Genomic DNA, 12,758 nt, shown 5'->3' on the forward strand with positions numbered 1-12,758 from the left:
AAAAACATTGCTTTTGTTTTATTTCTTGATGTTTGTTTGCACATTCTTGGCTTGTTTTTTAAGGGATCTGTTCTGTTGATCTTAGGAGGATATCATGCACCTGAAAATACATCACTGGGATTTTTATTCTATTTTACATACGGGTAAAGCTATGATTGAAAAAAAAGTCTAGATTAGTCTTCGCTGTGAGTGCATAATAACCAAAATGTTTTACCTGTACATGCATTGGTTGTGATAACAAAGTGACAATCATGGAAGCTACATCATCAGCCTCTAGGTACTGCAACAAATGTTGTTTGAATCAGGAGTAGTATGGGCTAAACAAAAGTAACTAATATACAGGCTAGTGTTCATTTTAAACTAGGGATTACCTTTCTTTCTGATAAAAACTTCTTGGTTTTATCTTCGTCATTATCAAAAAGTTTCTTGAAAATATCAGTTTCAACCACTCCAGGGCTAATAGACTGAAAAGGAAAGTAGTTTATACTTGTAATCTGAATTCATAGTGCATTTGGGTCGTACTAAAGTAAGGTTTTCACTGTCAGTATGAATTGGCAATGGTTTTTTTTTTTTTTTTAAATCCTGATTTGAGAATCTTCTGTCGACTGGTACAATTTTAGTTTATTGAACTAACTTGAGAAAATTGTCTTACCGAAATCCTGATGTCAAAATCTTCTGGGTAACGGTACAATTTTAGTTTATTGAACTAACTTGAGAAAATTGTCTTACCGAAATCATGATTTGGAAATCTGGCTACCAGTACAATTTTAATTAATTGAGCTAACTTGAGAAAATTGTCTTACCAAAACCCTGATGTGAAAATCTTCTGGCTACTGGTACAATTTTAGTTTATTGAACTAACATGAGAAAATTGTCTTACCGAAACCCTAATGTGAAAATCTTCTGGCTAACGGTACAATTTTAGTTTATTGAACTAACTTGAGAAAATTGTCTTACCGAAACCCTAATGTGGGAATCAACTTGTCGCAGCTCCAACCTAAAGCCCTCCACAATTGCTCTGAGGGCAAACTTGGTGGCACAGTACATGTGGAGATCTTTGTTTCCTGGGATCAGCCGATGTCCAGACAAACTGATGGGAGGGGAGATAATTATAAAAATACTGTACTAGTTCGGTTCGGTGTACATACAGTAATTTTTAAAAAAAGTATAGTAGTATTTTAAAACCATTACACCTTCACTAAGTTTTTTCAGGTATTCCGTGGAGAATCTTCCCCCCCCCCCCCCATCATAGTCTATATTAGTGTTGAAGCAAATGAAGTCAAATCAACTCATTTTTCTTGGATGGGGGAGCTGGGGTCATAAGAATTGTATCTCTTAGTTAATACTCGTGGTTGGCAGTGAATTTTCCAGTGGCCGTTATAAAAATTAAACTGTTTAAGTTATAGATTTATATAGTAAAGCTGATTATCCGGGTGAAAAACTTACTAAACTACATGTTGTTAGACATACAGGCCTATGCTTACCTGTTAATGAATATGATGTAACCATCATCAATCTCCCTTTCTTTCATGGACTTGTACACTTCTTGAGCCAGAATAGTCGGTCCTAAAAAGTTGGTCTGTTGACAAATACATTGAGTTACGTATATTTTTAATGAACTTGAAATACTTGCATGTGCCTAGAAGAACATTACCGCCCGGTCGTGTTTGTTAAAAAAGGGGAGGGGCGAAATTTATAGGGTATTGTCTAGAGTCGTACTTAGGGGACGGTCAGTGGGGTGGCCGACCTTAGGGGGCGTCTAACGGAGTAGAATTTTTTTTTATAAAAAGCTCATTCAAAGCTGCATTAGTGAATTATACACCGTAACAGTTAAAAATGTAAACTACTACTTGGCGTTACAGACTGATTTAGCAGTTTTCTATACGGTGTGGGGGGCGGGCGTTTTTTGTTGTTGCCAGCTTGAATAACTATATATGTAAACTTTAGGGGGAGGGGGCGTACGTTGATAGTTCGTCCCATAATTAACCATTAACGTGCAATACATGCCATGGAAACTTTATTTCTTAAATCTGCATGATTCGATTCCTTTTCTTATATTTGTGTCTTACTAGTTAGCTCATTGTAAAGAAAAGAGCCTAAAATACACAGAATACTCTTCTTTAACGAACTAATACTACATAATGATGCGCACATATGTTATTAACTTAAAGGAAGCATAGATTTAAATTTTTTAAAAAAAAGGAAGCGACACTGAAGCATAAAGAAAAAAAAAATCAATGAAATGTAATGCTGTATAAGGTCGACCATAAATGACGTCACGTAGTTTAAAATGGTTGCCCCCCCCCTCCCCCTCTGCCACAACAAGCACGAGGCTCCCCTCGTTTCTCCACGAAACATAACGAAAATATCACTTTTTACAGGATTTCAATACATCACATTTTATATTCTCAGCACCCCGTAGCATTTTCATTAGCCGACCCCCCCCCCGTCATCTCCCAGAGTTTCAGACATTTTTCTTCTTTTATCCATTGGAGGGGACACTTGAAACTTTCAGAGGGGGGGGGGGGCAGAGGGCGCGCACTTAAATTTCCAGGGCGGACCCTGGTTAAAGTATATATTTTCTATTTAAATTATATTTTTAAAAAATATTTCATACAAAGAGAATCCCCCTTATTCGCGCGGCGTCATTTACTGGTCGCCCCTAACCACCACCAGAAACAGGGACGTAACTCTTATCATCGTGCCCCAGGCGTCAGGGTTCCCATTGAGCAGGGGCTCGGCGTATGCAATGGCGGCGTTGTTGATGAGCACATCCACCCCTTCCAAGTCGGGGTCAGCCCGGATTTGATTGAGCAGGGCGTTGATTTTCTCCGGCTGGCTGATGTCACATTTCATAGGGACTAAGTTGCCAGTCAGCCCGTTGGCCTTGTACTCGACTGACGTCACCTGTGGAGGACAATGCACGTGTAATCTGCTCGGTTTCCGGTCTACGCAGCAGGTGACACAGCGTTCTAAACACAAACTACCCTTTTTTACAAACTATTACCCAACGGGGCATAAGCCTGATTTTAATAACATTACCCTAAGAGAAAAACCCTCTTTGATTGAAACTATCTATAGGATTGTTTAGCTGGTTTAATTTGAACTTTAAAAAAAAAATGAAAATTATATATTTGCGATGTGAATTTATAGCTAAGTCCTATAAAAATAGTTTATGACGTCCTCAAAAATTTCGGATTTTAGATCCCCCTCCCCCGTCCACAAGCGTCCACTTTCGACGAAATCCCCCCCCCCCCCCCCCAAATTTACTATTTCAAATACATGTATTGTGTACGTAATAACTGATATACGTCTTTAGTATTTTCGATGTTTATTATTAGGCCTAAATATCAAAAGTAGAATCTAGAGGTGCCTTTATTTAACTCGAGCAATGTCGTCTTAATTTCACTTTAACGTGCTGGATAGGAGTATTATGTTTGTTTTAAAATGTTGGTACTTCACCCTTAAGTTGGACGACGTACGCATGGACACCCCCCCCCCCCCCCCCCCCCCATCAGTGAATACACAATATTTTGTGAATGAAGAGCCATTTTATAAGATATTTCTTGCCCACCGTGGCACGAAAAGTAATATTTTACTTCTTATAATTTACTCGTGTTTCATCTTCTATGAGGGCATAGTGCTGACCACACTATCCCTTCATATCTTGAGGTCACAGAAACAAATGAACTCTACTTCACTTGCCCCATAGACCGTCAGGTTTGAAAGGGAACTTTACTTTTCACATCTTCTATGAATATGACTGAATTGTGCCTATTTAGGCATGCAGATATAAAGCCAACAGTTTTAAACCAACTAGCGCCATTTCATGATTTAGTGAATAGGCAGCTAGCTAATATAGCACTAGCTTAAACGATTCTGACAACCGATCTTTATCGTAACTTCCGTTATTTATATTCCAAATCTTTTCGAGTCTGTGCCAATGAGTTCTCTATCAATTACCTCGGAATATAGGCCTACTCAGTGTTTCGTTTAGACTTTTTTCTCCGGGGGTGGGGGAGGGATACTTGTAAAAGTATATTATCTCTAAATGAATTCTATTTCGTTCGGAGTAGGGTAGTGACCCCAGAAGAGATGACTGAAAGAAACTCTGAATATACTTATAGTGTGGTCAGCAGGCTACTTTGCCCAGCCGCCTCTACTTTCCCTAATATGAGTCAGGTAGACAACCCATCAGAGCTGGGTGGATTCAACTTTCTCGAGTGCAAGATCCGAACTCGAGCCTTTCAGGTTAGCAGTCGTGCGCCCTGCAACGGACCACGCTGGTCTATTTATTACATTTTATATAAGTGAAGTAATTCGTTTAACCAGTAGTACTAGTTGCATAGATGATCATAGATCCATCGTCTATCATCAATAACCATGACCTCGGTCTTCATCGTGAAGGCAAGAACAGATCTAAAAATAACGATAGCTAGGCCTGCCGGGTAGATCTATATTACTAAACAAATGTTTAAAGAACTAAAAATGTCACCTCTAGATCCGAAATGTCCCTGGCTACACCGATCACGATCATCCCCAGTTCCACAAGCAATTTAGTGATCGATGCACCAATGCCACGTGACGCACCAGTGACCATTGCAACACGACCGATCCATTTGTCCATCCTGCGGCAACTTTTTGGTTGAAATAGTAATTTGGTTGACAAGGTTTTATTTCTTGGCTAACGATGTTAATAAAGCCAGCAACTTGCTTTTACACACTAGTCGAAAAAGAACGCACCGTAATTTCCATGGTTGCACTGGTTCAATTGAGTGCTTTGATTTCAAGGTGCGCAATGTCACCAACACGTTTTTCTCGGGAAGTTGTAATAAATGTACACATCTAACTCAGTCCATTAGGACCCAAATACATTTTCCGAAGGGGGCACCTGAAATCTTCAAGGGGCGGGGGGGGGGGGGGGGGGGGGAGCACTGCCGCTCGAAGTGATTCCTAAATAATTATTTACAGGGGTGCTCAGATATTTTTTACTGCACTTGCAAAGGACTATAGCAGCTATTTTTGGCCACTATAAACAGTCCTGCATTGCTAAACTGAACGTCAACGGCAGGTTTGTCTTGTGAATGTGTGGGTGGGGGGGGGGGGGGGAATAGGCTGGGCTGCTTATTTTACAAACGTGTATGCAAGTTCCATAACATTTGAGAACGTAAAAATGCCATTTTTGTACATCTTCACTAGTCAGAACTTACTAGAAGTCAGAAGCAACTTGATAAGCCAGTTGTAAAAGTTGATGGGGGGGGGGGGGGGGAGAGAAAGTTCTCTTTCCCACCTTCAGGTTGTTTAATAAATGATATTCCTTCAGATAGTTTGAAGACCCAATGTTTAAACCAAGTGTTCAGCTTCTTGATTCACACATTACATTATTTTTCCCCTTCCAGAAAACTGACTTCAGCACTAAGGTTAATCAACCAGACCAATGCCTCGGACAGTCCCTTGACCGTCCAGAAAAGAAACAGTCTTTAAACCAGATTGGGGATAATGCGCCAACAAGAACAACTTGCCTTAGTACACAGAAGATGGTTACAACAAAAACAAGGTGGTCTGACAAAAAACACAGACAATCTGTTTAGTGTATCAGGAGATACTTTTATTTTTCATACAAAAAAGTCAAACAGTATATTTACACCTGCTTGAAACAAATACAGAGATCCCTACTTATGAAAAAACTTTGAGATTCTGTTTTCTTTCTGCAATCTCGATACATGCGACAAATTTTAATTACTATCCAACACATTTCAGCTACATTGAGATCTATACTTTATCCAATCATCGATGTACATTAAAAGGCACACTGATTCGGCAACTCAAAAATGCAGATTAAAAAAAAAATTCTATTTAAATTATTTTGTTCGGTGGTTAATCACACAATGGAATAGTTAGTTGAGAAAATAAAATTTTTTTATCTCACAATAGTAAACAACTTACTACAAACTTGGCAAAAGACCAACAAAATTATGCTTTAAAATTGTGGAAATGTACACTTAAGATGTACTTGAACAAAAAAAAAAAAAAAAAAAAAAAAACCAAAAAAAAAAACAAACACCAAAAACTTATTAAAGAAACAGTCTTTTAGACAGCCATGATGTAGTGTTCACGGGACAACTCTTCAGCTAAAGAGAAATCTTCCATCTAGGAGAATAGAAAAAAAAAATGAAACGTCAAAATAAATTGTGGCTAATGGGTTAAAACCATTTTAAATATAAAACCTAAAACAATATTGTGGTTAATGCGTTGAATAAAATCATTTTTAATATAAAACCTTAATAAATATTGTGGCCAATGTCGAATAAATCTTACCTTTTCACAGGCTTTGGGGATATCAAAGACAGTCTCATTCTTGATGCCAGGGGTGACATTGATGAAGCCAACATTTTGTACAAAGTCAGCTAGGGAAGAATAAAAATGGTTAAATTTTTGTAAAAGTTAATTCAATGCTCAGATATATGTAAGCTGTATGGCTTAAAGAATGAGCATGTTAATATTGTAAAAGCTAACCAATAATGTTTGCCGTGTGTTTTTGTAGGGCTTCAACTTAAAGATGCAAGGATATAACTAAACATGTACTCTTTTCTTAAACACTAACATTTTAAAAGTAGTTATACTACTCAGAACATTTCACAGGACAAGTTGACAATGTTTTTCATTTTAAACTTGTATTTAAAAAGTTAAGGCATGCTGAGTCTGCTTTTGGGAAATAGTTCATTTATACAATAGATTTGTGAAAGAATGCTTCCAAGTGCAATTATGTATAAAAATTTCATAAAATAATCAGACAAGAATGTATACAAAGACCTTAACCCACAAATAATTTTTTTTTAAATGTAAGTAATTACACAAGACAATCTAAAAAAAACTTGGCAAAGCTCAATTTACAGGTTCTACAGTGCATTCACATTTCTCGAGTAATCAGCTTGACCAAATACCACATAATTTTCAAGCTAAATATTTCCAAGTACAAGACTTAATCCCAAAACAAATTAAACTGAAGTTTAATTAAATTAACTACACTGAATATGTACAAGTAGAAATGCACAAGCTTTGAAAAACAACCCAGTACACCAATAAATGCAACAAACATTTAAAAAAGTATCCAGAATTTAAAATTAAAATTTACAGCTACTTTTAGTAAACAGTACAAGTTTTAAAGCGCCCAATAGCTGTAAGTTTATAAAAGCTAGCATATCCGAATGGAAAACCAATTTACCTTTGCGGAGACTTCCGGTAACAGTTTCTCCCACAGGCACACACTGATTGTTGTCCAGGAGCTGCACGGAGACAAACACTTGAAAAGATTTTCCCTTCACCTCGAAACCTGACACTTTGAATCCACCCTCAAGACCAAGATAATATTCACCCATTGATTTGGCAGAATCTGAAAACAGAATTTGATAAAACAAGTTATTTAAATTATAAATAAGCTAAAAAATGTACCTTGTTAGCGTAACCTTTAAAATGAAGGCTCAAATCATTAAAGCAAACACTATTCCAACTATGTGTCAGAAATTATCTTACCAGGAATGCAAGCTTTACGGAATGGACGGGTGAGTTCTTTAGTCCAGCATTTGTCTTTCTTCAGGTCAACGACGTACAATTTGCCAACCTACAACATGAACATTGATTAACATAAAATCAGAGTTAACTAAAAAAGGATTTATGGTATAAAAATAATGTCAATAAGATACACATACCCCTTCATCGTATCTGGTGACGATCTGATACTTGTTGGAGAAATCCCCGTTAACGTAGTCAAGGAAGGCAGCAGTGCGATTGTTGGTAGCGTCATAGGACACTTTGATGTATTCCTAGAAGCAGGAAGAAAAATTAGGTCAGAAAATGTCAGTGGATAACCAACTCTGGATGTAGGCCTACATTTTCATAAGATTAAACATTTTGCATACGGTAAAGGCATTTAAACAACTATCTGATAAGCAAAACGTGGCCTAAATTAATATTTTATTTTGCAGGATAGTCACTATCTTATAACTATCACCTAAGTCTTATTTTTAAAAACAAATTTGAAAAAATAAACAACTTTAACACTTATCTAAAAAAAAAAGGTAGCTTAAGTCAAAACATTCAAAAGCTACTTTGGATGTTGTGACATGACTGACAAGATGTTTGAATTTGAATAGATAAGAGAAAATTTGCTTATGCATGACATTCAGGTAACTGTTTAGATATTTAATCGGTTGATGATAATTACCTTCAGAAGGCCATGGCGTTTTTTAGTGGCCCATCCTCCAATTGAAGCTTCAGCTCCCTCCCATTGGTCAGGTGTGCAGCAGGCATAACCAAGTGCTACAACTGAGCACAGAGTGACTATAACAGCTGTGACTTGCATTTTGATCTGTAAAATAAACATAGGCCTACTTATGTTCAGTGTACATATGTTTACTAATACGAAGTTGATTTAAAATGTAATTGTGAAGATTTCCTGTTAAAGATTTGATCTTTACACATGCAACTTATTGGCAGCACTATGAAGTAATAATGGTTAATATATAATTTTGATCTGAATATCACTGTAAAACCTATCTGCAAATAATTGGCTGCAGCTATTCACAGTCTGCCATGAATAGCCCCTTTAAACATTTGTTTAGTAATATACCCGGCAGGCCTAAGTATCGTTATTTTTAGGTCTGTTCTTGCCTTCACGATGAAGACCGAGGTCATGGTTATTGATGATAGACGATGGATCTATGCTACTAGTACTACCAATCAGCATAGCATTTTTTACTGTGATTTTGTAATTCTATATATGCAATGTACTGTTATGTAGCTGCATTAGACCTAACCAAATCCTTAACCCTAAATTAGTCTATACCAAGAAAAAGAAAAAAAAAACTTTAGTCAAAAGGAATAAAACGCCATGAAAACATGATGCCTGATGCGTAACCACTTCTACTTCTACCAATGGAGAGTTACTTCTAGAATGAAAAGATGAATGCCATACGCAAGATGACCAATATGCACGCGTGCACAGGACCATAAATTTTAAAATGATTGGTCTGCTAAAAATAGCCACAACTAACAGCTCTAAACTTAAAGGCTATATGTAGTTTACTGTAAATAGACACTCAAATCATTGAAATCTAGAATTTGTAAATTGTGTATTGTGGTGCAAAGCTTGATAATGTTATGGTCAGAAAATTATGTTGGGCTATGGTAATACATGGGGATAGGGTTAGTGTTGATTTGCAAGTTAATAGTATTTTGTTAAATAACCTAACAATTTTTAAGAAGATTACATTGTGACATCGGACATTAGTATGACAAAAGTTTAGTCTATAGGCCTATAGTAAAATATTTGATGCAATTTAATTTCTTTGAATGCCTTTTAAGGCTATATTATTGCAGGTTTTTTTCTTTAGTGCTTCTATGAGTATGAATATTGAAAGGATGAATGAAAGCGATCTTTACTAATAGATCTAGTACTAGTATTAGTAGATAAGAACAAGTGGCCTACAATAATATCAAATATGAATGGGAATAAAGTTTCGATGGACTAAGATTGGGCCTTGTTAAATGTAGTTTCTATAAATACTATTGGTTCCACTATAAGTTTACTCTACTAGTCAACTCGAATCTAGATTCTTATTTATTTATATTTTAGAGTCTAGATAGTAGGCCTATTAGTCTAGATTCTAGTTCTAGAATATAGATTCATTTAGCACCACACCAAAATATTTATCAATATTACACTCAAACTCAACACTACCAGTAGTCTAGACAGGAGTAGACCTATCACTTATTTAATTAATTAAAGAAGAAGGTACCCTTAAGGTGTTATGCCCGAACTTAAGTTCAGTAATAAGTTGTTAGATCTAGATCTAGTAGATCTAGTCTAGATTCTAGATCTAGATCTAGACTAGATCTAGTAACTGTTACTTGTTGTTAGGCCTAGTGCCAGTCTATAAAATTATAAATGCAATAGCTTCTTTGAAACGACATATTCACACAAATCTAAATCTAACTAAAATAAAAACAATTACTAAGGAATTAACTAAAAATCAATCTCGAGAGTGGACTTAGAATTTAGATCAGAAAAGTTTTTGAAAAACTGATGACTCATGTCAATGAATTGAATGAAAATGTCATTGTCAACTCATATCGCAAGAGTTTATCCAAAGTGTTAGATCTAGATATTAGTTTAACCTAATTGAAGATAATTCTTTAAAACTCAGTGATAATGAAATGAAAACTTACCGATGAAATTTGGGTAGTTGACTTCTGTCTTTCAGTACGTGCTTGGCAACTGAGCGCAGACGTTCGAGCTTTTGTAGAAGTAGCTTTGTGTTTACCAGAAACTTTCGTTCACGTGACCCTTGCTAGTCACGGGATGCACTGTTATTATAAAAAGCTAAATATAAACATCTGAAAAACTCAAGGTCGTGGTAGTTCACTGAATCTACCCTTGTATTTTACGGTATAATAATAACTTTAGGCCTATATCATGTGGTATTCGGAATAATATTTTAGAAATTCGGCTTTAGAATGTGTAAAAATTAGAAGAAAGACAAAATTTTAAATCGACCCCTGCTGGCAGTGAAGGCGTTAGACGTGATACTTAACTTACGTAACTAGTTAGTTACGTACTTACGTAACTAGTTAGTTACGTAACTAGATCTAGATCGAAATTACCAACAAATAGAATAATATAGATCTAGAATCTAGATCTCTAGATCTAGTTCTAGTAAACTAGTAAACTATATCGAGTTCTAGATCTATACATAGAAATCTGACTATTCGTAACTAGAATCTTCCAAAGTTCTATGTTCGTTTTTTGTAGATTTACAAATAAAAATAAATGATATTTGTCATTATTTGAGGCCAGTGTTTCTTCCAGACTTTTTTCTCCGGGGGGGGGGGGGGGGCACTTGAAATTTTCGGGGGGGGTGGGGCGGTAAACAAATTTTCTTTCTACAAAATTTTTATTGTCAAGATTACACTGACCAGTTTTTTTTAACCACTGACACCCCACCCCTCCCCCTCCAATAATAGTGCATTTTTGGTTTGGCGTCACCCCCTTCCCACTATTATTTTTTAATTTACCAAATAAAAACATTGTTTTGACAGAAAATGTTTCGATTTGGTGAAATCTTTTTAACGGGGTCATACGATGCTGACCGCACCCACTCTCCCGCCATGTGAGGTTACTGTTTTTTTTTTTAAATTATCAACACAAATAAAAAATAAAGATTAAGAGTAAATGAAAGTGCGACATCATGCTCACAACCCCCCTCTATTGTCACACAAGTCACAAGTCCGACCCCCCCCCCCCCCCCCCGGAGTGTTTTGTGGCGTCATTTAACTACGATACGGACGCAGAGGCGTAGCGACCCTTCCCGGCGTCCGGGGACATACTTTCAATTTGGCGCCCCCCTCGGGAGCAAATTTTCGATTTGCACCCCCCCCCTCGAACTTTTCATTTGCACCCCCCCTCAAACTTTCAATTTGGCGCCCCCTCCCTAAGGTCGGCGCCCGGGGACATATGTCCCCCTCCGCCCCCCCTCGCTACGCCTCTGTACGGGACGAGATGCAAAAACTTTTAACTAATTACTTTCTTTTATCAGCCATACTCCCAGTCAGTTCAACAGTATGCTACAGGAACTTTGTTTTTAAGAGATAATCGCCCCCCCAACTTAGGAAAAACCCTTTTTCTAGCCCCGAGATGGGAGACGGGACTTTTTTCTTCCTGCTAGGTCATGTGACTGAACTTGGGGTAAATGATTTTTACTGGGCCTACACAAAGTATAACACAAATGGGCCTATACAGATACACATCTTTTATCCCGACCTGAACTCTGTTCACCCAAATTCACCAGCGCAGTTATATGTTTACACACCGTCCCCCGCCCCACTCAGCCTCCCCACCACTTGGGAAAATTTGAGTTTCTTAAAAAAGCTATTTCTGATATGCAGTGTTTCTTCTAGACTTTTTTTCTCCGGAGTGCTCTTGATATTTCGAGGGGGGGGGGGGGGGGGCGGACACTGGTAAAAGTATATGTTTTCTATATAAATTCCATTTCGAAGAAACTCTGATGATATGGCTGAAAGCTACATACCTAATTCAACATTAGACTAAATCTTAAAGAAAGAATGTACCTCTAGCCCCAACTCCAAACTCATACATAGTAAATTCATCATCTATATCTATATATATAATTCTCTTCTGGGAGCCGTTAGAAAACAAGCTGCAAGCGCGCCTTTGCAGTCCCCTCTCTTCCTCTCTATCACTATCACTACCACCCCCACCCCACCCCCACATGATCTGGTGAGCTGTGGTTCACTCTAAATGTTTACAAATCGTAGAGCCGGGTTTGTTGACGGCTATTAGGGGCAGATAATTTAGTTTGAAACGATTTTAAACTTACAGGAGGTAACTAAGAGGAGGCTGCTTTCACGGGGGGGGGGGGGTGTAGGGTAGGGGTTGGGGAAAGGAGGGGGGTTGGTGTTTTAAAGCAAATATTTTCAGTGGCAGCATTGGTACTGTCGAATTCACAAATTATGAATTCCTGAAAAGAAGAAAATAAAACAACTAAATAGCGGCGTATGATACGCCGCGGGTCGGGCTCGTTATCTTATATTCAGTGAAGCGGCCATCAAAGTATAAAATAAAAATACATCATTGCGTTCAAATATTTCGCCAACGCTCACGATGTAGGTCATAGAACTCTAGAGAACCGTAGTTAGTGACCTAAGCTCCAGACAAGACAGAAAACTATAGAGAGCTGTTG

At 37.4% G+C, this 12,758-nt stretch overlaps 2 protein-coding genes across 2 annotated transcripts; both read right to left on the reverse strand.

The window, feature by feature from the left end:
• Positions 1–3: 3 nt before the first annotated feature.
• On the reverse strand, positions 4–4,763 carry LOC131958211 (dehydrogenase/reductase SDR family member 11-like). The gene is made up of 7 exons (XM_059323099.1): positions 4,496–4,763; positions 2,692–2,907; positions 1,485–1,579; positions 958–1,090; positions 372–464; positions 215–280; positions 4–100 (listed from the first exon to the last, which is right to left on the reverse strand). Exons 1-7 carry the CDS (start codon positions 4,625–4,627, stop codon positions 59–61), a joined length of 777 nt encoding a protein of 258 aa, XP_059179082.1. The 5' UTR covers positions 4,628–4,763; the 3' UTR covers positions 4–58.
• An 823-nt stretch (positions 4,764–5,586) lies between these two features.
• Positions 5,587–10,365, reverse strand: LOC131958212 (ependymin-related protein 1; the record flags this gene model as incomplete). The annotated part of the gene is given in 7 exon segments (XM_059323100.1): positions 5,587–6,150; positions 6,319–6,407; positions 7,226–7,393; positions 7,534–7,621; positions 7,710–7,823; positions 8,225–8,368; positions 10,228–10,365. Coding segments are annotated over 6 exon segments (657 nt in total). The 3' UTR covers positions 5,587–6,090.
• Positions 10,366–12,758: the final 2,393 nt, after the last annotated feature.

Source organism: Physella acuta, unplaced genomic scaffold (assembly GCF_028476545.2).
Source record: "Physella acuta isolate Inbredline_101_S28 unplaced genomic scaffold, ASM2847654v3 ptg001300l, whole genome shotgun sequence".
Taxonomy (NCBI): Eukaryota; Metazoa; Mollusca; class Gastropoda; family Physidae; genus Physella; species Physella acuta.

Coding starts and splice junctions, on each gene's coding strand:
- LOC131958211 (XM_059323099.1), bottom strand. CDS start 4,627: ATGGACAAATGGATCGGTCGTGTTGCAATGGTCACTGGTGCGTCACGT. Junction 465..957: donor ATTCCCACATTAGGGTTTCG/GTAAGACAATTT, acceptor TTTCCTTTTCAG/TCTATTAGCCCTGGAGTGGT. Junction 281..371: donor AGTTTTTATCAGAAAGAAAG/GTAATCCCTAGT, acceptor CATTTGTTGCAG/TACCTAGAGGCTGATGATGT.